Here is a 27,088-nt window from a genome sequence, read left to right on the forward strand (position 1 = left end):
GAACTTCCATTTGGAAACAGCTTAATGTGACATGACTGAGATGTATTGGTACCACTGCACTTTCCTACAGACAGTGGCTTCACAAGACCAGATTCATTCAGCACCAAAAAAAATTTAAATCAATTTGGAATAGGGAAAAATCCACTTTTGTGTCGGAAATAGTACCACCCCTCCTCCCAGTGTCCTGACATTTTGGAACATTGAAGTCCCATTGTGATCTGCAGCTTTAATTCCTACTGGGGAGGACAGATTTACCTCTGTTTGATTCAATTGATTTATCAATTAGAATGAAGGGATAGCAGAGGACAGTCAGCAGCTCACTTCTGAACTTCCTCTGGGTCACTATGTAAATGACTGTATTGGTACAAGAACTCAGAAGCTGAAGCATATTTCCTGCTTCTTGGAAACTTTGGAAAGAGTTAAATGAAGATCTCCGTTTAAAGATGTTTGTAATTCGGTAGAATATAAAATGTGTGACTGCTGTCATCCAGAGCAGGATAAAACTGCTGGATATAGTAAAAAGTAAAATGATGGATCTTTGCCGGCTCTTCATCTCAGGGTCCTGAACATTTTCAACGCTGCTGTGGTCCCTGAGTCTCTTTCGGACCTGACTAGCCACTAAAATACGTCTGACAGTGAGAGAATTAAACAATAAAATTAAAAGGACGGGAAGCAATGGAGTTAACAGCTGTTCAATCCAAGAAAATGCTATCCATGTGGGTAACATATAAAAGCTTAATGATGTAAAGCAACCCATTGGAATACTGTTAATTGTGAAATAATGAACATATGTAAAAGCCCAGGGAATATTCTTCAAACAGAACAGTACATTCACAATCACTATAACCCCAACTGCAATTTTACCCTTACAATATTTTGTTTTCAGCTTTTCACAGCAAATTGCGACAAACCGGTCAAATGTAAAAGCGACAGTTAACCAAACAGAGCAGTCTATTGCAGTCGGAGCCAGGAAGAGAATGAACTTGCACACAGGAGTGTAGAGCAGGAAAGACTTTAACCAATAAAGAATGGCAATCCGATGCAATATGACATTACAGACCACAACCATCAGATCTGCTGTAGCCATGGCCACCAGGTAACATGTGATGCATTTAGAGAGACCACACTTTCCACGCGACAAGATCAGGATGGCTACCAGGTTCACTGTGACAGAAAGATAAAAGCAGTAAAAAGAGGATTAGTTGCCTGAAATGTAGGTGGAAAAAAGGTCCTTGCCCACTTTCAAAAGAATTAGATAAGCAACTGGGTTTGGGTTGTGCTTTGCAGTGTTGTGGAAATATATGGAGGAGTGAGTTGAGCTAAATCATCCTTGCAAAGGGCTAGATTGGATCCAGAAGGTCAAATGGCCTCCTCCTGTGCTGTAACCATTCCATAATTATATGACGATGTTAGGGCAAAAATGATATAGAGCTGAAAATGTGTTGCTGGAAAAGTGCAGCAGGTCAGGCAGCATCCAGGGAACAGGAGAATCGACGTTTCGGGCATAAGCCCTTCTTCAGGAATGAGGAAAGTTTGTACAGCAGGCTAAGATAAAAGGTAGGGAGGAGGGACTTGGGGGAGGGGTGTCGGAAATGCGATAGGTGGAAAGAGGTCAAGGTGAGGGTGATAGGTCAGACTGAGGTGGGGGCGGAGAGGTCAGGAAGAAGATTGCAGGTTAGGAAGGCGGTGCTGAGTTCGATGGATTTGACTGAGACAAGGTGGGGGGAGGGGAAATGAGGAAACTGGTGAAATCCGAGTTCATCCCTTGTGGTTGGAGGGTTCCTAGGCGGAAGATGAGGCGCTCTTCCTCCAACCGTCGTGTTGTTGTGGTCTGGCGATGGAGGAGTCCAAAGACCTGCATATCCTTGGTGGAGTGGGAGGGGGAGTTGAAGTGTTGAGCCACAGGGTGGTTGGGTTGGTTGGTCCGGGTGTCACAGAGGTGTTCTCTGAAATGCTCTGCAAGTAGGCGGCCTGTCTCCCCAATGTAGAGGAGGCCACATCGGGTGCAGAGGATGCAATAGATGATGTGTGTGGAGGTGCAGGTGAATCTGTGGCGGATATGGAAGTTTCCTTTGGGGCCTTGGAGGGAGGTGAGGGGGGAGATGTGGGCGCAAGTCTTGCACCTCCTGTGGTTGCAGAGGAAGGTGCCGCGAGTGGAGGTTGGGTTGGTGGGGGGTGTGGATCTGACGAGGGAGTCATGGAGGGAGTGGTCTTTACGGAATGCTAATAGGGGAGGGGAGGGAAATATATCCTTGGTGGTGGGGTCCGTTTGGAGGTGGCAGAAATGACAGCGGATGATGCGCTGTACATGGAGATTGGTGGGGTGGGAGGTGAGGACCAGTGGGGTTCTGTCCTCATGGCGGTTGGAGGGGTGGGGCTCAAGGGCGGAGGAGCGGGAAGTGGAGGAGATGCGGTGGAGGGCATCGTCGACCACGTCGGGGGGGAAATTGCGGTCCTTGAAGAAGGAGGCCATCTGAGTTGTATGTTTTTGGAACTAGTCCTCCTGGGAGCAGATGCGGCGGAGACGAAGGAACTGGGAGAATGGGATGGCGTTTTTACAGGGGGCAGGGTGGGAGGAGGTGTAGTCCAGGTAGCTGTGGGAGTCGGTCGGTTTGTAGTAGATGTCCGTGTTGATTCGGTCGCCTGAGATAGAAATAGAAAGGTCGAGGAAGGGGAGGGAGGAATCTGAGACTGTCCAGGTGAATTTGAGGTCGGGCTGGAAGGTGTTGGTGAAGTGGATGAACTGTTCAACCTCCTCGTGGGAGCACGAGGCAGCGCCGATACAGTCATCGATGTAGTGGAGGAAAAGGTGGGGGAGTGGGGCCAGTGTAGTTGCGGAAGATGGACTGTTCCACATATCCTACGAAGAGGCAGGCATAGCTGGGGCCCATGCGGGTGCCCATGGCTACTCCTTTCATTTGGAGGAAGTGCGAGGATTGGAAAGAGAAGTTGTTCAGGGTGAGGACCAGTTCAGTCAGTCGAAGGAGGGTGTCAGTGGAAGGGTACTGGTTGGTACGGCGGGAAAGGAAGAAGCGGAGGGCTTTGAGTCCTTTGTGATGGAGGATGGAGGTGTACAGGGACTGGATGTCCATGGTGAAGATAAGGCGTTGGGGACCTGGAAAGCGTAAATCATGGGGGAGATGGAGGGCGTGGGTGGTGTCCCGAATGCAGGTGAGGAGTTCGTGCACTAAAGGGGGACAGGATCATATCGAGAGTTCAGAGGGGCAGGAGCAGGCTGAGACAATGGATCGACCGGGGCAGTCAGGTTCGTGGATTTTGGGCAGGAGGTAGAAACGGGCGGTGCGGTGTTGTGGGACTATGAGGTTGGAGGCGGTGGATGGGCGATCCCCTGAGGTGATGAGTTTATGGCTGGTCTGGGAGATGATGGTTTGGTGGTGGGAGGTGGGGTCATAGTCAAGGGAGTAGGAGGAGGTGTCCGTGAGCTGGCGTTTAGCCTCAGCGGTGTAAAGGTCGGTGCACCAAACGACTACCGCGCCTCCCTTGTCTGCCAGTTTGATAGCGAGGTTGAGGTTGGAACGGAGGGAATGGAAGGCTGCACATTCCAAGGGTGAGAGGAGTGGAGAGGTTGAGGCAGTTAATGTCGCAACGGCAGTTGACTATGAATAGATCGAGGGCGGGTAAGAGACCAGCACGGGGTGTCCAGGTGGATGGGGTGTGTTGGAGGCGGGAGAAGGGGTCGTCAGAGGAAAGGCGAGAATCTTGGTTGAAGAAGTAGGCGCGGAGGTGAAGGCGGCGGAAGAATTGTTCGATGTCACGCCGTGTGTTGAACTCGTTAATCTGGGAGCCTAGGGGAATGAAGGTGAGGCCTCTGCTGAGGACTGATCTTTCATCCTCAGAGAGGAGGAGGTCTGGAGGGATGGTGAAAATATGGCAGGGTTGGGAGATAAGACCTAGTATGGGGCTGGAGCTGGGAGTGGGGGCAGCGTTAGGCATGGGGGAGGGAATCGGGGTGGGGACGGAGATCGGGGCGGGGGTGGGGTTCGGCGTGAGGACGGGGTTAGGCGTGCGGACGGAGATCGGCGTGGGGGCGGCATGGTCGTTGTGCAGGTGAGTGATGTCACTGGGGGCGGAAGTGCTCCTTGGATGCTGCCTGACCTGCTGCGCTTTTCCAGTAACACATTTTCAGCTTTGTTTTGATGGTGTCTGGTATGTGGGCATTGCTGGCAATGCCAACATTCATCATTAGACGATAAATTGCCCTTGAGCTGAGTGGCTTGGTTTGTCCTTCCAGAGGGGTGTGAACCATATTACTATTGGTGAGCCACCTACAGGCCAGCTTGGGCAATGACAACAGATCCCCTTCTTGAAGGACATGACTGAACGAGATAGAGTCAGAGAGTTGCTAGCTGCACAGCTCAGAAACAGACCCCTCGGTCCAACTCGTACATGCCGACCAGATATCCTCACCTAACCTAGTCCCATTTCCCAACATTTGGCCCATATCTCTCTAGTCCCTTTCAAACACTGTGTGGATTTTGCACATTCTCTCTGTGTCTTTGTGGGTTTCCTTTGGGTGCTCCGGTTTCCTCCCACAGTCCAAAGATGTGCAGGTTTGGTGAACTGGCCATGCAAAATTGCTCATTGTGTTCAGGGGTGTGTAGGTTAGGTGCATTAGTCAGGCGTGCATGTAGAGTAATAAGGTAGGGGTATGGGTCTTGGCAGGATACCCTTCAGAGTGTCGGTATGGACTTGTTGTGCCAAATGGCCTGTTTCCACATGGTAGGGATTCTATGATTCTAGGAGAAAGTGAGGACTGCAGATGCTGGGTTTCAGAGCTGAAAATGTGTTGCTGGAAAAGCGCAGCAGGTCAGGCAGCATCCAAGGATCAGGAGAATTGACATTTCGGGCATAAGCCCTTCTTCAGGAATGAGGAATCTTCAGGCTAAAATAAAAGGTAGGGAGGAGGGACTTGGGGAGGGGCGTTGGGAATGCGATAGGTGGAAGGAGGTTAAGGTGAGGGTGATAGGCCGGAGTGGGGATGGGGGTGGAGAGGTCAGGAAGAAGATTGCAGGTCAAGAAGGCGGTGCTGGGTCAGAGGGTTGGGACTGAGATAAGGTGGGGGGAGGGAAAATGAGGAAACTGGAGAAATCTGAGTTCATCCCTTGTGGTTGGAGGGTTCCTAGGCGGAAGATGAGGTGCTCTTCCTCCAGCCGTCGTGTTGCTATGGTCTGACGTTGGAGGAGTCCAAGGACCTGCATGTCCTTGGTGGAGTGGGAGGGGGAGTTGAAGTGTTGAGCCACGGGGTGGTTGGGTTGGTTGGTCCTGGTGTCCCAGAGGTATTCCCTGAAACGTTCCGCAAGTAGGCGGCCTGTCTCCCCAATATAGAGGCCACATCGGGTTAATGGATGAGAGGCTGGTTTGTGTGATGGACTGGGCTGTGTTCACAACTCTCTGTAATTACTTGCGGTCTCGGGAAGAGCTGTTGCCATACAATGCGGTGAAGCATCAGGAGAAGATGCTTTTTATGATACATCAATAAAAATTGTTAAGTTTCATTGTTGGTTTGCTTAATTTCCTGAGCCTCATGAGGAAGTAGAGGTGTTGGTGTGTTTTATTGTCTGATGCATCAACATGGATGGATCAGTTGGATGTATCATTGGTGATGCTTACTTCTTAGGATCTTGAAGCTCTTGACGACCTCCACCTCAGCACCATTGATACAGACAGATACATATCCTCCAGTCCACTTCCTGGAATTGATGACCAGCTCCTCCATTTTCACTTTGGGAAGTGGATAGAAGGTTGAAGACTCTGAGGTCAGAGGCAGTGAAGGCCTGATCTCCAGAGGATTTGATATCAGTGATGGACCTTCACACAATGGCCTATTGTTCAATGCTGGTGTCATGGTCCAGGAGAGCTAAGAGGAAGTGTGATTGGCCCCTGCAAGGAGACAATGGCCTCGTGTTTTTGACACGAAGTTCTTAATCCAGAGATCTAGGTGTGGGTTCGAGTCCTTCTACGACAGAGGGTGCAATTTGGATTCAATAAAAATCTAGATTTTAGAGTCTCATGATAACTAGAATCCTTTGCCAATTGTTGAAAAAAGCCATAAAGTTCACTGATGTCCTTTATGGACGGTGTTGTGATTGTAACAAGATCAGCAACCTCATAGAATATGAGTTCCCTGATTGGGGCTGTTAACCTGGCCCAATCAGAGAGCCCTGGCTGACAGATATAAACAGGAGATAGCCCAATGGTACATAGGGGCAGACAGAGAGCCAGAAGGCGGGTAGCCGTCCTCAGCGCTGTCACCCCAGGCAGGTACCGGGGCGGGCTGTCCCAGAGGTGGTCGGAAGGTGCTGAGGGTGGTTAGTGAAGCCGGAAGGTGGGTGGGCCATCCTGACCACTGTCACCCTGGGCGGGTACTGGGGTGGGCTGTCCCAGAGGTGGTCGAAAGGTGTGTAAGGGTGGGTTGCCTTAGAGTGGCTGGAAGGTGGGAGGGATGGGGGCTTGCTGGGTCTGTATTGTATGCACCGTTTATGTAACTTATGTACAAATGTCATTGTCACTGTCTTTTATATGTGAAACTGGGATTTGAAGTTTGTCCTCCTCTCCCTGGAAACTGGTTGAACAGTAGGATTTGGGGCCTGGCTTTGCTGCTCCTCTCCCTTGTAAAATTGCTGTTGTATACAGCTGTAAATGTTAACTGTTTCTTGTAAACTGTTTTGTAATTTGCTTAATAAAATATTATAAACAGGAAAAAAAATATAAACAGGAGATTGTTTGATCACACAGCATTGCCCTTTGATGAAAAAAAATAAACAGGAGATTCTCACTGGCCACTCGGGTGTTTCCTTTCAATAAATAAAAAAAAGAAAAAAGAGAAAAAAAGAAAAAAATAAAATAAAAAAAGAGAAAAAATAAATAAACAGGAGATTCAGAGGTATTCTGAACTTAGGGGACTGACTCTGTGCTTGCTGGTGCTACAGTCAGTATGTTACTGTTAGTTTCTGCTTCTCTTTTTTTGGAGGGGGAAACCTGATTCTTGAACTGGCTGAGTTAGTTAGTCAGTTTGTTAACTGGCATTCCTTTTAGTGAGGACTGATTGTTAAACTCCTGACGCACATAATGTATTACAGGTGCAACTCAGTTCTCATTCAAGGGTTTGTTGTTTCACTGCTGAAAATGTGTTGCTGGAAAAGCGCAGCAGGTCAGGCAGCATGAAGAAGGACATTTGCCCGAAACGTCGATTTTCCTGTTCCCTGGATGCTGCCTGACCTGCTGCTCTTTTCCAGCAACACATTTTCAGCTCTGATCTCCAGCATCTGCAGACTTCACTTTCTCCTCAAAGATTGTTGTTTCACTGGCTGGTTACAGCCTGTGCGTTACTCTTTTCTCTCCTTTCTCTTTCTGAGAAAAGGACAATATTAATTTCATGGTAGGGCTTAGCCCTTGGTCTGTAGTTTTCTTTTTTTTTGTATGTGTCTTCACTTTTTATTGGTGTTTTGACTGAGCCCTGTGGAAGACTGACATTTTACCAGAGGAGCTGTTCCTGTGGGGAGGCCTAACCGTGGGACTATGCCTCTGAAGATTGAACACCTGTGTGTGTGCTGGGAGGTGAGCACTTGCTGTATCCTGGAGTTTGGGAGAAGACCTTTTCTTCAGGAGTGGACCAAACCCCTGAGAGTTAACTGCATCTGTACAATGTACTGTTCCTACGAGTGGGCCTGGCTCTCCAAGGCTGGGCCAGGACTCCATGGAGACTGAACACTTGTGTGCTGTGGGGTGTGCATTTGATGCCCTTCAGGAGTGGACACTGCCCTTGGTTGCGAACTCTGTTTTTAGCAACGGACTCTGCAGTTTGGAGCGGATTCTATTTCCGACAACGTACATCGTATACTAGAGTGGACTCTTCCTGGAAATGGATTCTACATTTTGAAGACTGTATAGATTTGGACTGTGTACCAGAAAGGACTCTGTTTTCTGGTAATTTAACTATATTGTGTTTCCTGTGTCTATCACCTGCACTGCCATGCGTGTCCCTGGGTCTGGCAGGCCTTACTGTGAGCTGAGAGGCTCATAGGTCGTCCTGAAAGCTGTCACCCCGAGAGCCGGAGGGTCGTAGGCCATCCTGTGAACCTGAAGGTTGGTAGGCTGTCCCGAAAGCCGAGGTGTGGGTAGACCACCCTGATGCCAGTCACCCTGAGAGCCAGATGGTGGGTCGGCCGTTCTGAGCGCTGTCATTCCGAGAAGGGGTAATCGGGATGGGCTGTCCTAGAGGTGGTCGAAAGGTGTCAGAGCAGCCGAGAGCCAGAAGGTGTGTAGGGGTGGGCTGAGATCCGGAAGGCTTGTGGGCTACCCTACACGCTGTCATCCCAGGGAATGGGACGGGCTATTCTAGAGGTGGTCAAAAGGTGTGTCAGGGCTGACCAAGAACTGGAAGGCGCTTGGGGTGGATTGAGAACCGGAAGGCGTGTAGCGGTGGGCTGCCTTAGAGTGGCCAGAAGGCGGGAGGGACAGGGGCTTGCTGGGTCTGTATTGTCTACACTTTTTTAATGTAACTGGATTGTCTTATGTATAAAGGTCATTGTTGCTGTCTTTTTATATTTGAAACTGGGATTTGTGCTTTGTCCTCAATTCCCTGTAAATTGGTTGAACCGTAGGGTTTGGGGCCTAGCTTTGCTGCTCCTCTCCCTTGTAAAATTGCTGTTGTAGACAGCTGTAAATGTTAACTGTATTTTATAAATTGTTTTGTATTTTGTTTAATAAAATAAAATAAACAGGAGATTCAGAGGTATTCTCAACTTAGGGGACTGACTCTGCTGGCTGGTGCTACAGTCAGTGTGTTACTGTTGCAGTTAGCTTCTGCTCCTATTTTTTCTGGAGTGGAAACCTGATTCCTGACCTGGCTGAATTATTTAGCCAGTTTGTTAACTGGTATCCCTTTTAATGAGGACTGATTGTTAAACTCCTGATGCACACAATGTGTTTCTGGTGTAGCTCAGTTCTCATTAGGGGATTGTTGTTTCACTGGCTGGTGACAGCCTGTGTTACTCTTTGTCCTTTTACCAAAAAGTAAAAAGAGAAAATGTTAATTTTGTGGTAGGGCTTAGCCCTTGGACTCTATTTTCTTTGTTTTTTTGTATGTGTCCTCACTTTTTTATTGGTGTTTGGACTGAGCCCTTGTGGACAACATACATTTTACCAGAGGAGCAGTTCCTGTGGGGAGGCCTAGCCCTGGGACTGGGCCTCTGAAGATTGAACACCTGTGTGTGTGTGCTGGGAGGTGAGCACTTGCTGTATCCTGGAGTTTGGACGAAGATCTTGCCTTCAGGAGTGGATTAAACCAATGTTAATTGCACCTGTACTATGTTCCTGTGAGTGGGCCTGGTTCTCCAAGGCTGTGCCAGGGCTCCATGGAGACTGCATACCTGTGTGCTGTGAGCTGTGTATTTGCTGCCCTTCGGGAGTGGACTCTGCCCTTGGTTGCGGACTCTGTTTTTAGCAACGGACTCTGCAGTTTGGTGTGGACTCTATTTCCGACAACGTACCTCGTATACTGGAGTGGACACTGTTCCTGGGAATTGACTCTACATTTTGAAGAAAAATGTCTGTGCTAATGGACTCTATACTAGAAAGGATTTTGTTTGTTGGTAATTAACTGTCATATGGTTTGTTGGGTCTATCACCTGCACTGTCTTGCGTGTCCCTGGATCTGGCAGGCCAGATCTGGATCTGGATCAGCAGCTGGGAGGCTCATGGGTCGTCCTGAAAGCTGTCACCCCAAGAGCCGGAGGGTGGGTAGGCCATCCTGTGAACCTGAAGGTTGGTAGGCTGTCCCGAGAGCCGGAGGGTGGGTAGGCCACCCTGATGCCAGTCACCCTGAGAGCTAGATGGTGGGTAGACCGTTCTGAGCGCTGTCGTCCCGAGAAGGGGTAATTGCGACGGGCTATCCTAGAGGTGGGCCGAACGTGTGTCAGAGCAGCTGAGAACCAGAAGGCGCGTAGGGGCAGGCTGAGATCAGGAAGGCTTGTGGGCTGCCCTGCACGCTGTCGTCCCATGGAAGGGAACGGGCTGTCCTCGAGGTGGCCGGAAGGTCTGTCAGGATAGCCCACTGGCCGGACGGCGCATCAGGGTGGGTGAGAGCCCAATGGTACGTGGGGGCAGACCGAGAGCCAGAAGGCAGGTAGCTGTCTTCAGCGCTGTCACCCTGGGCAGGTACCGTGGTGGGCTGTTCTAGAGGCGGTCGGAAGGTGTCTTAGGGCAGACCAAGAACTGGAAGGAGCATAGGGTGGACAGAGTTGGAAGTTGCGTAGGGGCGGGCTGCCTTAGAGTGGCCGGACAGTGGGAGTGACGGGACATGGGGGCTTGCTGGGTCTGTATTGTCTGCACTTTTGTATCTAACAGTATTGTCTCATGTACAAATGTCATTGTCGCTGTCTTTCCAAATCTGAAACTGGGATTTGACGTTTGTCCTCATCTCTCTGTAAACTGGTTGAACGGTAGGATTTGGGGCCTGGCTTTGCTGCTGCTCTCCTTGTAAAATTGCTGTTGTGTACAGCTGTCAATGTTAACTGTTTTTTTATTGAAAACTGTTTGGTAATTTTCTAATAAAAAATATAAACAGGAGATTCAGAGTTCTTCTCAATTTAGGGGACTGACTCTGTGCTGGCTGGGCCACAGTCAGTATGTTACTGTTAGTTTCTGCTTCCCTTTCTTTTGGAGGGGGGAAACCTGATTCCTGAACTGGCAGAATTATTTAGCAACTCGCATTCGTGAGGACTGATTTCTAAACTGCCTGATGTACACAATGTATTTCAGGTGTGACTCAGTTCTCATTAGGGGGTTGTTGTTTCAGTGCCTGGTTACAGCCTGTGTGTTACTCTTTTCTCTTTTTACTTTTAAGGAAAGGACAATGTGGATTTTATCGTACTAGGGCTTAGCCCTTGGCCTCTAGTTTTCTTAGCTGAAAATGTGTTGCTGGAAAAGCGCAGCAGGTCAGGCAGCATCCAAGCAACAGGAGAAACGACGTTTCGGGCATAAGCCCTTCCTGAAGAAGGGCTTATGCCCGAAACGTTGATTCTCCTGTTCCTTGGATGCTGCCTGACCTGCTGCGCTTTTCCAGCAACACATTTTCAGCTCTGATCTCCAGCATCTGCAGCCCTCACTTTCTCTCTAGTTTTCTTAGTTTTTTTTGTATGTCTTCACTGCTTTTGGTGTTTGGACTGAGCCCTTGTGGAAGACATACATTTTACCAGAGGAGCTGTTCCTGGTGGGGAGGCTTAGCCCTGGGACTGGGCCTCTGAAGATTGAACACCTGTGTGTGCTGGGTGGTGAGCACTTTCTGTATCCTGGAGTTTGGGAAAGACCTTTCTTTCAGGAGTGGACCAAACCCCTGTACTCTATGCTACTCTATCCCCACCCCCACACTCCTCTAGCTTATCTCTCCACGCTTCAGGCTCACTGCCTTTATTCCTGATGAAGGGCTTTTGCCCGAAACGTGGATTTCGCTGCTCGTTGGATGCTGTCTGAACTGCTGTGCTCTTCCAGTACCACTGATCCAGAATCTGGTTTCCAGCATCTGCAGTCATTGTTTTTACCTCGTTGATTCAAACCCCTTTGAGTTAACTGCACCTGTACAATGTACTGTTCCTGTGAGTGGGCCTGGTTTTCCAAGGCTGGGTCAGGACTCCATGGAGACTGAACATTTATGGGGTGTGCATTTACTGCCTTTGGGAGTGGACTCCGCATTTCTGACAAGGCATGTTGTAAACTGGAATGGACTCTGTTACTGGGAATGGACTCTATATTTTGAAGACTCTATATTTGGAATGTGTACCAGAAAGGACTCTGTTTTTGGTAATTAATTGTATCATGTTGTTTGTTGGGTCTATCACCTGCACTGTCTTGTGTGTCTGTGGGTCTGGTAGGCCTTACTGTGAGCTGGGAGGTCATCCTGAAAGCTGTCACCCAGAGAGCCGGAGGGTGGGTAGGCCATCCTGTGAACGTGAAGGTTGGTAGGCTGTCCCGAAAGCCGGAGTGTGGGTAGACCACCCTGATGCCAGCCGCTCTGAGAGCGAGATGGTGGGTAGGCCGTTCTGAGCACTGTCGTCCCAAGAAGGGGTAATCGTAATGGGCTTTCCTACAGGTGGTCAGAAGGTGTGTCAGAGCAGCCAAGAGTAAGAAGGCGCGTAGGGGCGGGCTGAGATCCGGAAGGCTTGTGGGCTACCCTGCACGCTGTCGTCCCATGGAAGGGGACGGGCTGTTCTAGAGGTGGCCAGAAGGTTTGCCAGGATAGCCCACTGGCCGGATGGCGCATCGGTGTGGGTGAGAGCCCAATGGAACGTAGGGTCAAACCAAGAGCCAGAAGGCTGGTAGCCAACCTCAACACAGTCACCCCAGGCAGGTACCAGGGTGGGCTGCCCTAGAGGTGGTCGAAAGGTGTCAGTGCAGACAGAGACCTGGAAGGTGTGTAGGGGCGGGCTGCCTTAGAGTGGTCGGAGGGGGGAGGGACGGGGGCTTGCTGGGTCTGTATTGTCTGCACTGTTTTTATGTAACAGGATTGTCTCATGTACAAATGTCATTGTCGCTGTCTTGTCATGCTTGAAACTGGGATTTGGGGTTTGTCCTCATTTCCCTGGAAACTGGTTGAATGGTAGGATTTGGGGCCTGGCTTTGCTGCTCCTCTCTTGTAAAATTGCTGTTGTATACAGCTGTAAATGTTAACTGTTTTTTTGTAAACTGTGTTTTGTAATTGCTTAATAAAATTTAAAAAATGAAAAAAAACAGGAGATTGAGTCTCCTCAGTTTAGGGGAATGACTCTGTGCTGGTTGGGCCACAGTCAGTGTATTACTGTTGGCTTCTACTTTTTTTTCCCTGGGGTGGAAACCTGATTCCTGAACTGTCTGAATTATTTAGCCAGTTTGTTAAGTGGTATTTCTTTAATGAGGACTGTTTTCTAAACTGCCTAATGCACACACTGTATTTCAGGTGTAACTCAGTTCTCATTAGGGGATTGTTGTTCCACTGGCTGGTTACAGCCTGTGTGTTACTCTTTTTCTCTGTCCTTTTCTCAAAAAGTAAAAAAAAATGTTAATTTTGTGGTAGGGCTTAGCCCTTGGATTCAAGTTTTCTTTGTATTTTGTATGTGTCCTCATTGTGCTTTTGGTGTTTGGACTGAGCCCTTATGGAAGACATACATTTTACCAGAGGAGCTGTTCCTGTGGGGAGGCCTAGCCCTGGGACTAGGCCTCTGAAGTTTGAAACCTGTGTGTGTGCTGACACGTGAGCACTTGCTGAATCCTGGAGTTTGAGAGAAGACCTTTCCTTCAGGAGTGGACCAAAATCCCTTTAAGTTAACTGCACCTTTAAAATGTACTGTGATCCTGTGAGTGGGCCTGGTTCTCCAAGGGTGTGCCAGGGCTCCATGGAGACTGAACACCTGTGTGCTGTGGGGTGTGTATTTGCTGCCTTCAGGAGTGGACTCTGCCCTTGGTTGTGGACTCTGTTTTTAGCAATGGACTCTGCAGTTTGGAGTGGTCTCTATTTCCGACTATGCACATTGTATACTGGAGTGGACTATATTTTTTCAAGACTGTTTGAACACTGTGTGCCAGAAAGGACTCTGTTTGTTCACAATTAACTTGACCATGTTTCTTGTTGTGTTATCACCTGCAATGTCTTGTGTGTCCTTGGGTCTGGCAGGCCTTACTGTGAGCTGGGAGGCTCATGGGTCATTCTGAAAGCTGTGACCCCGAGAACCGGAGGGTAGGTAGGCCATCCTGTGAACCTGAAGGTTGGTAGGCCGTCCCGAAAGCTGGAGGGTGAGTAGGCCACCCTGAAGCCGGTCACCCCGAGAGCGAGAAGGTGCGTAGGGGCAGGCTTGTGGGCTACCCTGCACGCTGTCATCCCTTGGGAAGGGGACAGGCTGTCCTAGAGGTGGCCGGAGGGTGTGTCAGGATAGCCTACTGGCCGGACGGTGCATCGGGATGGGTGAGTGCCCAATGGTGCGTAGGGGCAGACCGAGAGCCAGAAAGTGGGTAGGCCGTCTTCAGCGCTGTCACCCTGGGCAGGTACCAGGGCGGGCTGTCCTCGAGGTGGTAGAAAGGTGTGTCAGGGTTGACTGAAAACTGGAAGTGCATGGGATAGACAGAGAGCCTGAAGGTGTGTGGGAGCAGGCTGCCTTAGATTGCTCGGAAGGTGGGAGGGACGGGGGGCTTGCTGGGTCTGTATTGTCTGCACTGTTTTTATGTAACTAGATTGTCCTTGTATGTACAAATGTCGTTGCTGTCTTGTCATGCTTGAAACTGGGATTTGAGGTTTGTCCTCATCTCACTGCAAACTGTTTGAACGGTAGGGTTTGGGGCTTGGCTTTGCTCCTCTCCCTTGTAAAATTGTTGTCTCTTGTATACAGCTGGAAATGTTACCTGTTTTTTGTAAACACTTTTGTAATTGTATAATAAAATTTGAAAAAAGATAAACAGATGTGCCACTGCGGAGAGGAGAGGATACGGCTGAAGACCTCTTCGTGGGTCTGCTCCTGGGCCTGGCCAAACTGGCCATAAACAGGTCCAGGCAGCCGGCCGTGGAGGGGATTGTTAGGGCCGACTGCCTGCCCCTCTTCCGCGGTTACGTTAGAGCCTGGCTGTCTCTGGAGAAGGAACACGCGGTGTCCACCAACACCCTGCAGTTGTTCAGGGGGAGGTGGGCGCCCTGGGGAGTGGACTGTATTATTTCCCCGTCCAACTCTATTTTGATTTAATCCCTGCCCTCCTCTTCACTGTTTGATTACGCAGCATTGCCCTTTTGCTGTGAAGGGCACATCTTGTCACTGGCCACTCGGGTGTTTCCTATCTTCCTGGTGGTGGAAGTTTGAATAAAGATTCGTGCATCTTGTGTCTCTCACTGTGTCTCACACCTGCACACACACATATGGGTGCTGGAGAAAAAAAGAAGAAAAGATAAAACGAATAAGTAGGACTGGCGGGGGTTCTTTTCGCATGGAGAGCTGGCTCTGTGGGAGCTGGATCAGTGTTAAGGATTCTCTGTGTATGTAAAGGGTGATTTGGTGCTGGTATACTGGCCTCTGTGGAGTTACTTCAGTGGCGACAAGACTGGGCTTAAGAAGGTGACCATGCAAAAGCTCCTCCTGCCTGAAGCCCAACTGGATTTGAACTGGCACTAAATCCGGCCTAGTTATCAGAGAGCGTTACAGTTACATGATCTTGTGTGTCCCTGGGTCTTGCAAGTCTTACTGTGAGCTCGGAGGCTCATAGTCGTCCTGAAACATCAGAGTTACAGGGTCTGCTGATGGAAGTGGGCACCCTCGCCAGGCCAACTGAGCTTGGGTACTAAGTGACTTAAGGTAATTACATAGCCTCACTCAGGATGTATCCTGATCAGATGGTCTCTAGGTCAGGCCCCAATGGAAAACCCCAAAACTAAGCCATGCCGCGGCCAAATGGTTGACATTTTCTTCAAAGTCAGGCTTAACAAGCCATTGTAGTTGCTGCTGGTATGGGGATCTGAGACAGCAAAGGGGTCCCACTCGACATAATGGCGTAGGAGAGCTCATAGGCCGTTATCCAGGGGAGAGAACACCTTGCACCTACAGCTGGTTCGGAACAGTTATTTACAACATCCAAGTGGGAACTGAATAAACTAAACACCTGGATAAATAGTGATCCGGTAGCAGTGGAGGTGGATAACAATGCAATTGTATCAGTGATCGCGGAACCAAACTTGAATAAACTTTACCCTGGGATGTTAACCCTTAAATTTGTTCAAGACCTCAGTTAGGCTGAGAGCCTACACTGAGGAACTTTTCCAGATTCAGGGAACAGCTTCAGTCCCACTCTCTTCTGAGAAGCAGCTGGTTCAGTTCCCACTGATTGTAGTAAGAAGCTTGGGCCCTAGCCTGATGGGGTTAAATTGTTTCAGAAATATTCACCTTGATTTTCCAATTAGAAAATGGCTGCTTGAATGAAGTCCGAATGAAATACCTGGATATTTCTCAGGAAGGTCTAAAAGGGCGAAGAAAGGAGACAAGGCCACCTTGCATGTTGGCCAGGAGGCAATTCCACGATTCTGCACAGCCCACCCAGTACTTTATATATAAAAAGATGCAGGAAGCAGGAGACTGGAAAGTGACTGAATTATCAAGCCAATACAGTTTGTGGAATGGACAGCACTGGTCTTACCCATTGTGAATCTTGACGGGCCTTTGTAGGGATTTTAACCAAACGGTAAACTGCTTCTTGGAGCTGAATAAATAGCAATCTCTCGCATAGAGGACTTATGCACAAATCTGTCAGGGAGCCTTCCTTCACAAAGCTGAACATGAGCTGTATGTACTTGCAATTGTGGTTAGATGAGAATTCCTAGAAATATGATCCAATTAATACCTAGAAGGGGTTGTACCAATATACGAGACTGCCATTTGGGGTATTAACAGCCTGTGCCATTTTTCAGTCAATGATGGAGAACATTTTATGTGGTCTACCCAAGATTTCCATTTATCTGGATGACATACTAATAACAGGGAAGAACGAGAAGGAGCACGAGATGTCTTGGCCTTGGTCTTCAGGTGTTTCTCCCATGTGAGCCTGAATAGGTAAATGTGTATTCCAGGCCCCCCCACATGACCTCCTTGGGATACAGAGCTGACAAGACAGGTTAGACCCATTGGTAGATAGAGAGGGTGATCAAAGTTGCCCTGACTCCCACGTCTGTCCTGGAGCTTGGGTCTTTCCTTGGGCGGGTCAGTAATTATGGAAAGTTCATACATAAACTGTCTCAGACCTGACGGAGAGAAGATTCCGTACCAGGTTAAACCTGAGCTTCCCAGATCTCTGGGGAGGGTAGAGGGTGTAACAGCACCAGCAAGATCAATCCCTGCCACGTGACTCCACTCAGTGAGAGAGACAGTTTAATTCAGGGGTTGGAGGGTTGGTGTCAGAATGATGGGAATTGCCCTGTATTGGGAAGAGGCAGGGTCAAGGTGATGTCAGGTCCTGTGAGGTAGAAGGTTCGGGTCAGTGTGACAGTCCTGAACAAGGATGGGGACCACATGCTCAGCTCCTCCACAACCTTTCTGTTTGTTCCAGAATCCGTGGATCCTGCCTCTCATCGAGCACAGAACAGAGAGCAGGACAGCGCAGGTACAGGCCCTCCGGCCCATGATGTTGTATCAAACATGACGCCAAATTAAACAAATCCCTTCTTCCTGCCCTTTGGGCCATATCCCTCCATTACTCGCATATTCATTTGTATATCTAAACGCCCCTGAACCACCCTGACTGCATCTCCAGGCCCCTTCTGTCTCCTTTGACCTTTTCCCCTCTGACCTTAAATGTATGTTCTCTAGTATTAGACATTTCAACGCTGGAAAACAAAACATAGGAACATAGCTGCAGGAGGAGGCTGTCAGCCCTTCGAACCGGCCCCACCATTCAATATGATGATGGCTGATCGTGCAATCTCCCAATCCCACTCCTACTCTCTCTCTCCATACCCCTTCATCCCCTTAGCTGCAAGGGCCATATCCAGCTCGCTCTGGAATGTATCTAATGGACTGGCCTCAACACCTTCCTGTGGGAGACAATTCCACAGATTCACATCTCTTTGAGTGAAGACATTCTTCCTCATCTCAGTCCTAAATGGCTTACCTCTTATTCTTAGAATGTGACCCCTGGTTCTGGACCGCCCCACCATCAGGAACATTCTTCCTGCATCGAGCATGTGCAGTCCCGACTCCGATACCCCAATCCTCTCACTATGAAGGCCAGCATGCCATTAGCTTTCCTCACTGCCTGCTCTACCTGCGAGCTAACATTCAGAGACTGTTCCACCATGACACCCAGGTCTCATTGCACCTCACCTTTTCCTCAACTGCCACCATTCAGATCATAATCTGCCTTCCTGTTTTTGTGACCAAAGTGGATAACCTCACATTTATGTTACATTTGCTAAGTATTCACCCACTCAGCCAATCTGTCCAAGTCACCCTGCAGCCTCTGAGCATCCTCCCCACAGCACACACTGTCACCCATCTGAGCGTCGTCTGCACATTTGGAGATATTGCATTCAATTCTTTCATCCAAATGGTTAATGTATATTGTGAACAGCAGGGGGTCCCAGCACTGAACCCTGTCGTGCCTCACTCATCACTGCCTGTCGCTCTGAAAAGGACCTGTTTATTCCAGCTCTCTCCTTCCTGTCTGCCAACCAGCTCTCCATCCACGTCAATACATTACCTCTGATGCCATAAGCTTTAATTTTCCTTACTTATCTCTTGTGTGGAACCTCGTCAAAACCCATTTGAAATTCCAGATACACAACATTTACTGATTCGCCCTTGTCCACTCTCCTGGTCATATCCTCAAAACATTCCAGAAGATTTGTCAAGTATGGTTTCCCTTTCGTGAATCTATGCTGATTTGGACCAAATCATTTCCCGTTTTCCAAATGCTCAGTTACGACATCCTTAATAACTGATTCCAACATTTTCCCCACCACCAATGCCAGGTTAATCAGCCTATATTTCCCCGTTTCTCTCTCCTTCCTTTTTTTTCAAAATGTGGAGTTACACTTGATCCCCCTCAGTCCATTGGAGCTCTTCCAGAGGCTAGAGAATGTTGGAAAATGATCATCAATTTGTCCACTATTTCTAGGGCCACTTCCTTAAGTATTCTGGGATGCAGAGCATCAGACCAGGGGAACTTATCAGGTTTGAATCTCATCAATTTCCCCACTATCATGTTCTGACTAATGACGACTTCCTTCATTTCCTCCTTCATGCTTGACCCTCTGTCCCCGAGCATTTCTGGAAGGTTATTTGCATCGTCCGCAGTGAAAACAGACCCAAAGTACTTGTTCAGCTGGTCTGCCATCTCTCTGTTGTCGATCAGGATTTCACCTGTTTCGAACTGCAAAGGACTTAAATTTATCTTCAGCAATCACTTTCTCTTCGCATATCTATAGAAGCTTTTATAGTCAGTTTTTAAGTTTTCCACAAGCTTACTTTCTTATTCTATTTTCCGTTTTCTGAATCAAACCCTTTTGTCCTCCTCTGATGAACTTTACATTTCTCCCAGTCCTCAGGTTTGCTGCTTTTTCTGGACAATTTCTCTGCCTCCTCTCTGGCTTTAGTCCTGTTCCTGATTTCCCTTGTTTGCCGTGCTTGAGCCACCTTCTCTGTTTTCCTCTTACACCAGACGGAGATGTACAATTGTGTAGTTCATCCACATGTTCTTTAAATGTCTGCCATTGCCTATCCACTGCCCATCCCTTAAGTATCCCTGGTCAGCTTATTCCAGCTAATGCACGTCTCATACCATCAAAATTAGCGTTCTTTAAGTTCAGGACGCTCATCTCAGAATTAACTGTGTCACTCTCTACCTTAATGAAAAGTTCTTGCATTTGAGTGGGAGCAGCGGCCGAGTTGAGGTGAACCTGGGAGACTACAGCTAAGGTAAGAGTTTTTTTCAAAATTACTTACCTGTAGCGGGCAGCGGTGTTTTGTTTTCTCTCTCCTTCACAGAAAGAGCGGGAGCAGCAGAGGAAGTGACGGCAAGCAGAGGGGCAGCCGAGACCCGGAAGCAGTTAGTGTAAGCTTAGCTGGGTTAGTTTTTTCCCCCTTTAAAAGCGTGAAGGAGAGGAACCCGAGGCACTACACGGGTACTGCCTCCCACCCGCCCTCCTCCTCTAACCTAATAATAACATCTGTTGTGGCAAGCAGGTAAGTGCTGAATTTTGCTTGTATTATTTAGACACAGTTTTTTTTAAAACAGTTAGCTTTAGAGGGATGGCAGTGAAGGCAGTGCAATGTTCCTCCTGCAACATGTATGAGGTGAGGGATGCCATCGACGTCCCTGCCGATTACACTTGCAGGAAGTGCACCCATCTCCAGCTCCTCCAAGACCGTGTTAGGGAACTGGAGCTGGAGTTGGATGAACTTCGGATCATTCGGGAGGCAGAGGGGGTCATAGATCAGAGTTATAGGGAAGTAGTAACTCCAAAGATGGCAGATAGATGGGTTACAGTGAGGGGGACTGGGAGGAAGCAGCCAGTGCAGGGACCTCCTGCGGCCATTCCCCTCAAGAACAAGTATACCGTTTTGGATACTTGTGGGGGGGATGACTTACCAGGGGTAAGTAACGGGACTCAGGTCTCTGGCACGGAGCCTGTCCCCGTTACTCAGAAGGGAAGGGTGAAGAAGAGCAGAGCAGTAGTAATTGGGGACTCGATAGTTCGTGGCACAGATAGGCGGTTTTGTGGGAACGAGAGAGACTCACGTTTGGTATGTTGCCTCCCAGGTGCGAGGGTATGTGATGTCTCTGATCGTGTTTTCCGGGTCCTGGAGGGAGAGGGGGAGCAACCCGAAGTTGTGGTCCACATTGGCACCAACGACATAGGTAGGAGGAGTGCTGAGGATGTTAGACAGGCTTTCAGGGAGCTAGGTTGGAAGCTCGGAGTTAGAACAAACAGAGTTGTTGTCTCTGGTTTGTTACCCGTGCCACGTGATAGAGATTCGAGGAATAGGGAGAGAGAACAATTAAATGCGTGGCTTCAGGGATGGTGCAGGAGGGAGGGGTTCCAGTTTTTGGATAACTGGGGTTCTTTCTGGGGACAGTGGGACCTCTATAAACAGGATGGTCTACACCTGAACCTGAGGGGAACCAGTATCCTTGGGGGGAGGTTTGCTAGTGCTCTTGGGGGGGGGGTTTAAACTAACTCGGCAGGGGCATGGGAACCCAGATTGTAGCTTCAGGGTGCAGGGCCTGGAGTGTAGGGAGGTGAGGAACATGGCATCAATTTCCAAGGAGGGTGCCTGTAAACAGGGAAGTGGCTTGAAGTGTGTATACTTCAATGCAAGAAGTATACGAAATAAGGTAGGTGAACTTGCAGCGTTGGTTGGTCCCTGGGACTTCGATGTTGTGGCTATTACGGAGACATGGCTAGAACAGGGACAGGATTGGCTGTTGCAGGTTCCGGGATTTAAATGTTTTAGTAGGGTCAGAGGTGGGGGTAAAAGAGGGGGAGGTGTGGCATTGCTTGTCAAAGATAGTATTACAGCGGTGGAAAGGACAATGGATGAGGACTTGCCATCTGAGGTAGTTTGGGCTGAGGTTAGGAATAGGAAAGGTGAGGTCACCCTGTTAGGAGTCTTTTACAGGCCTCCTAATAGTCCTAGAATCATTGAAGAAAGGATTGGGAAGGTGATTCAGGAGATGAGTGACAGTAATAGGGTGGTTGTTATGGGGGACTTTAACTTTCCTGATATTGATTGGGAAAGCTATAGCTCAAGTTCGTTAGATGGGTCAGTGTTTGTTCAATGTGTGCAGGAGAGTTTCCTGACACAATATGTAGACAGGCCAACAAGAGGTGAGGCCATACTGGATTTGGTTCTGGGTAACGAACTAGGCCAGGTGTTAGAATTAGAGGTAGGTGAGCACTTTGGGGATAGTGACCATAATTCGGTGATTTTTACACTCGTGATGGAGAGGGATAAGTGTGTACTACAGGGCAAGAATTATAGCTGGGGTAAGGGAAATTATGATGCGGTGAGGCATGACTTAGGATGTGTGGCTTGGAAAAGTAGACTCCAAGGCAAGAGTGTAAATGATATGTGGAACTTGTTCAAGGGGCAACTATTGAGTGTCCTTGATAATTATGTACCTGTCAGGCAGGAAGGAAAGGGTCGTGCGAGGGAGCCGTGGTTTAATAAGGAATTGGAATCCCTTGTTAAATGGAAGAGGGCGGCCTATCTCAAGATGAGACGTGAAGGTTCAATTGGGGCGATTGAGAGTTATAGGGTAGCCAGGAAGGAACTGAAGAGAGAGCTAAAAGCAGCAAGGAGGGGACATGAAAGGTCCTTAGTCGATAGGATTAGGGAAAACCCTAAGGCTTTCTATAGGTATGTTAGGAATAAAAGAATGACTAGGGTAGGAATAGGTCCAGTCAAGGATAGTAGGGGGAAGTTGCGTGTGGAGGCGGAAGAGATTGGGGAGACACTGAATGAATACTTTTCTTCAGTATTTACTCAGGAACAGGGCATTGTTGTCGATGAGAATACTGAGTCACAAATAAGTAGAATGGATGGCTTTGAGGTATGTAAAGAAGAGGTGTTGGAAATCCTGGAAAAGGTGAAAATAGATAAGTCCCCTGGGCCTGATGGCATTTATCCTAGGATTCTCTGGGAAGCAAGGGAGGAGATTGCAGAGCCATTGGCCTTGATTTTTATGTCCTCTTTGTCTACAGGAGTAGTGCCAGAAGACTGGAGGATAGCAAATGTGGTTCCCTTGTTCAAAAAGGGGAGTAGGGATAGCCCTTGTAACTATAGGCCGGTGAGTCTCACTTCTGTTGTGGGCAAAGTCTTAGAGAGAATTGTAAGGGATAGGATTTATGCACATCTGGATAGGAATAATGTGATCAAGGATAGTCAGCATGGTTTTGTGAAGGGCAAGTCGTGCCTCACAAACCTTATTGAATTCTTTGAAAAGGTGACGAAGGAGGTTGATGAGGGGAAAGCGGTAGATGTGGTATATATGGATTTTAGTAAGGCGTTTGATAAGGTTCCCCATGGTAGGCTACTGCAGAAAATACGGAGATATGGCATTGAGGGTGAGTTGGAGGTTTGGATTAGGAATTGGCTGGATGGAAGAAGACAGGGTAGTAGTTGATGGCAAAGTTTCTTCATGGAGTGCCGTCACTAGCGGTGTTCCGCAAGGATCTGTTTTGGGACCATTGCTGTTTGTCATTTTTATAAATGACCTGGAAGAGGGGTTAGAAGGTTGGGTGAGCAAGTTTGCGGATGATACGAAAGTCGGAGGAGTTGTTGACAGTGAGGAAGCATGTGGCAGGTTACAGCAGGATATAGAGAAGCTGCAGAGCTGGGCAGAAAGGTGGCAGATGGAATTCAATGTAGCTAAGTGCGAGGTGATTCACTTTGGGAAGAATAACAAAAAGATGGGGTACTGGGCTAATGGTCGGATACTTGGTAGTGTGGATGAGCAGAGGGATCTTGGTGTCCATGTACACAGATCTCTGAAAGTTGCCACCCAGGTAAATAGTGCGGTGAGGAAGGCATATGGAGTACTGGCTTTTATTGGTAGAGGAATTGAGTTCCGGAGTCCTGAGGTCATGATGCAGTTGTATAAGACTCTGGTACGGCCGCATCTGGAATATTGTGTGCAGTTTTGGTCGCCATACTATAGGAAGGATGTGGAGGCATTGGAACGGGTGCAGAGGAGGTTTACCAGGATGTTGCCTGGTATGGAAGGAAAATCGTATGAGGAAAGACTGAGGCACTTGGGGCTGTTTTCACTAGAGAAAAGAAGGTTTAGGGGTGACTTGATTGAGGTGTACAAGATGATTAGGGGGTTAGATAGGGTCGACAGTATGAACCTTTTCCCGCGTATTGAGTCGGGTATTACGAGGGGGCATAGCTTTAAATTAAGGGGGGGGTAGATATAGGACTGATGTTAGGGGTAGGTTCTTCACTCAGCGAGTCGTTAGTTCATGGAATGCCCTGCCAGTAACAGTGGTGGACTCTCCCTCCTTTATGGGCATTTAAGAGGGCATTGGATAGGTATATGGAGGATAGTGGGTTAGTGTAGTTTAGGTGGGCTTGGATCGGCGCAACATCGAGGGCCCAAGGGCCTGTACTGCGCTGTATTCTTCTATGTTCTATGTTATGGTCACTCTTTCCCAAAGGATCTCGCACCATGATGTTACGAATTAATCCTCTCTCATTACACAATACCCGGTATTGGATGTCCTACTCTTGGCGTGGTTCCTCAATGTATTGGCTGAGGAAACCATCCCTCATACATTCCAAGACATCATCCTCTATCATACTGCCACCAGTTTGTTTAGTCCAATCAATATATAGATTGAAGTCACCCATAGTAATTGCTGTACCCTTACTACATGCATCTCTAATTTCCTGTTTGACACAGTCCCCAGTCTCACAAATACTGTTTGGTAGGTGGTCTACACACATCTCCCACTAATGCCTTTTCCCTTTGGTGTTCCACAGCTCCATCCAGACAGATTCCACATCATCCAAGTTAATGTCCTCCCTTACTGTTGTGTTAAACTCCTTCTTAACCATCAATGCTACTCCACCTCCTTTTCCTTTCCTCTATCTTTCCCAAAAGTTAAATAACACTGGATGTTGAGTTCCCACCATTTGTCACCCTGGAGCCAAGTCTCTGTGCTCCCGATTATATCATGTCCATTAATAACTGTCTGCACAGTTAATTCATCCGCCTTATTACGAATGTTCCTCGCACTAAGACATAGAGCTTTCAGGCTCATGTTTTTGACTTTCATTGCCCTTTTAGAATTCTGGCTGCCAACCCTGTCTATTTCTCTCATAATTTTGCAAACTTGTATCATGTCTCCCCTTGACCCTTCATTGCAGAAAAAATCCCTGAGTTTTTCTAGCCTCACCTTGTAGCTCAAACTCTGTAATCCAGGCAGCATCCTGGTAAACCTCCACTACACCCTCTCCAAAGACTCAACATCCTTCCTGTAATGTGGCGACCAGAATTGAACACAATACATAAAGTCCTATAAAACAGCAACATGACATCCTGACTCTTGTACTCAATTCCCTGACCAATACAGGCAAGCATTCCACACACCTTCTTTACCACCCTATCTATTTGCATGACCACTTTCAGGGAGCTATGGACCTGAACCCCAAGCTCCCGCTGTACATCAATGCTGTTCAGGGTCCAGCCATTAACTGTATACTTTCCCTTAACATTTGATCTCCCAAAGTGCAGCACTCACACTTTCCTGGATTAAACTCCATCTGCAATTTCTCTGCCCATATCTGCAACTGATCTATATACCACTGTATTTTGTACAGCCTGCTAGATTATCTACAACACCCCTGACCTTTGTGTCATCTGCAAACTTACTGACTCAACCATCTACGTTTTCCTCCAAGTTATTTATATCGATGACTTTCCGTCAAGCATTGAAGTTACCTCACAATTTGAGATGGACACGGCTGATGTCACTGTCTCGATGTTTTTTGCTGCCTGAAGATGAGAATGAGTTTCTTCCAAGACGTTCCGGCCGCAAGAGGGGAGCTACTGTGTGTTACATGCCGCCCATATCAGAGGCAGAGTTGGAAGGCCCTGACCTGGTGCTAAACTGCCCCAAGCAGAGCTGTGAGAAAAAGAACTGGATAATGTCCTCGGACCCAGAAAGGAAGGAAGATGGAGAGATTGTAATGAGGTCAGCCATGTGGACTCATAGTAACAAGTTCCATGACTGGGGCTGTTAATCTGGTACAATTGGGGAGCACTAGCTGATAGAGCAGAACAGGAGTGTTAGGGGTTATGTTCACGCTAAGAGCTGGCTCTGAGGGAGTTGGATCAGTGTCAAAGACATGTCAATGTAGGGTCATTTGGTAATGGGATACCAACCTGTGTGGAGTTATTTCAGAAACCACTGACCCGTCACCTCCCTGATACAGTGACGGAGATAGTCATAGTTCAAGGGGCAGCAAGGCTCCAGGAGTTTCCAGGAGTGTATCCTACAGCAGGAAGTGTCCACTCCACTGGGAAAGGAGACCCTGCTCACACTTAAGTCTGGATTTTGAAGGAAGTGTGTAGAAATTGTAGGAACACTCGCAATAATCTTTCAGTCTTCCCGAGACCCGGGGAATGTAGTAGATAATTGGGATATTGCAAACATGATGATCTTGTTCAGGAAAAGTTGTTAGGAGAAGCCCACCAATTACAGACCGGCCTGTTTACCTTCAGCGTTGGGAAAGCTGACAGAGCCAATGGTTTGGAATAGAGGCAGCAGTCCCAGGGAGAAAGCTTGACTGATGATGAAGAGTCAGCGTAGATTTCTAAACAGCAAATCAAGGTTCACCAACATGTTGGAGTTTGTGAAGTAGTAACAGGAAGACTTGGTGAGGGTAGCACTGTCAATGTGGTTTGCATGGACCTTCAGAAAGTGACAAATAATAGGATGAGGAAAGATTTAGCTCATGGAATAAATGTGTCAGTAGCAATGTGGATACAGCATTGGCTGAGAGATAGGAAACAGAGGGAAATGGTCAATGGATATCTTCAAGCTGGGGCATTGGGTTTAAGAGCCGTGAGGTTATGCTTCAGCTTCTATAGAGCCCTGCTTAGGCCACACTTGGTGGATTGTGTTCAGTTCTGGTCAGAGATAGGTTCTTTACACAGAGTGGTGGGTGTGTGAAATGCACTGTCAGCGGTGGTAGTAGAGTCAGATACATCAGGGAAATTTAAGCATCGAGGGCCAAAAGGCCTGTACTGTACTGTTCTATGTTCTATGCTCTTTCGAAATGTGAAAGGATCCAGTTTGATCAGAAGAATGTTAAAAAAAACCCAATATGAATCAGTGTGTACAATTCTAACGATATTCCAGAACTTAGTTGTATATGTGCAGGTAGGGACATCGGTAAGGAAAGCATACAGTTTCCTGGGGTTTATTAACAAGTCATTGAGCATAAAATTAAATAGCTTTCTAAACCTTCTAAACCTTTCCTATCAATGTATTTGTCCAAATGCCTTTTAAATGTTAATGTAACCCCCTCAACCAATTCCGCTGGCAGCTCATTCCATATGCGTACCACCGTCTGAGTAAAAAAGTTGCCCCTCAGGTTCCCTTTTATTCTTTCCCCTTGATGCTCTCTCGTCCTTGATTCCCCAAACCTGGAAAAAAGATGAGTGCATTCACCCTGTCCTTACCTTTCATGATTTTAGACACCTCTAGAAGGTCCCTTCTCTTTGTCCTTCATCCTCCACGATTGCGCGGAGTAGGCACTTTCTCTTTGGCTCGATACTGATTGGCTGATACCTCTCACTCAATGGAACTTCCACCAATGGGATCTTCATTCCTGGGCAGCGCCTGTCACCGGCCTTGCCCCCTTCCTGATGGGAATGTGGTTGTGGTGGCCTTCTCTTCAAGACGACGATTTGTTTGTTGCAAGGTCTCCAGGCAACAGACAGGACCCTGGACACTTCCACAACATCCCATTAGGAATGCAATGAAGAGTTTATGCTCGAAACGTCGACTCTCCTGCTCCTCAGATGTTGCCTGCACAGGTGTACTTTTCCAGCACTGCAC

The 27,088-nt window shown here is 48.1% G+C and overlaps 1 protein-coding gene across 1 annotated transcript; it reads right to left on the reverse strand.

Annotated features, from left to right (window-relative positions):
- Positions 1–226: 226 nt before the first annotated feature.
- LOC148136425 (uncharacterized) lies at positions 227–5,737 on the reverse strand. Its single transcript, XM_087983190.1, has 2 exons — positions 5,632–5,737; positions 227–1,164 (listed from the first exon to the last, which is right to left on the reverse strand). Exons 1-2 carry the CDS (start codon positions 5,735–5,737, stop codon positions 227–229), a joined length of 1,044 nt encoding a protein of 347 aa, XP_087839316.1.
- Between the last annotated feature and the right edge of the window lie 21,351 nt (positions 5,738–27,088).

This window comes from Chiloscyllium plagiosum, unplaced genomic scaffold (assembly GCF_037043375.1).
Source record: "Chiloscyllium plagiosum isolate Xiang-an unplaced genomic scaffold, Cpla_swu_hap1 HiC_scaffold_45, whole genome shotgun sequence".
NCBI classification, from domain to species: Eukaryota; Metazoa; Chordata; class Chondrichthyes; order Orectolobiformes; family Hemiscylliidae; genus Chiloscyllium; species Chiloscyllium plagiosum.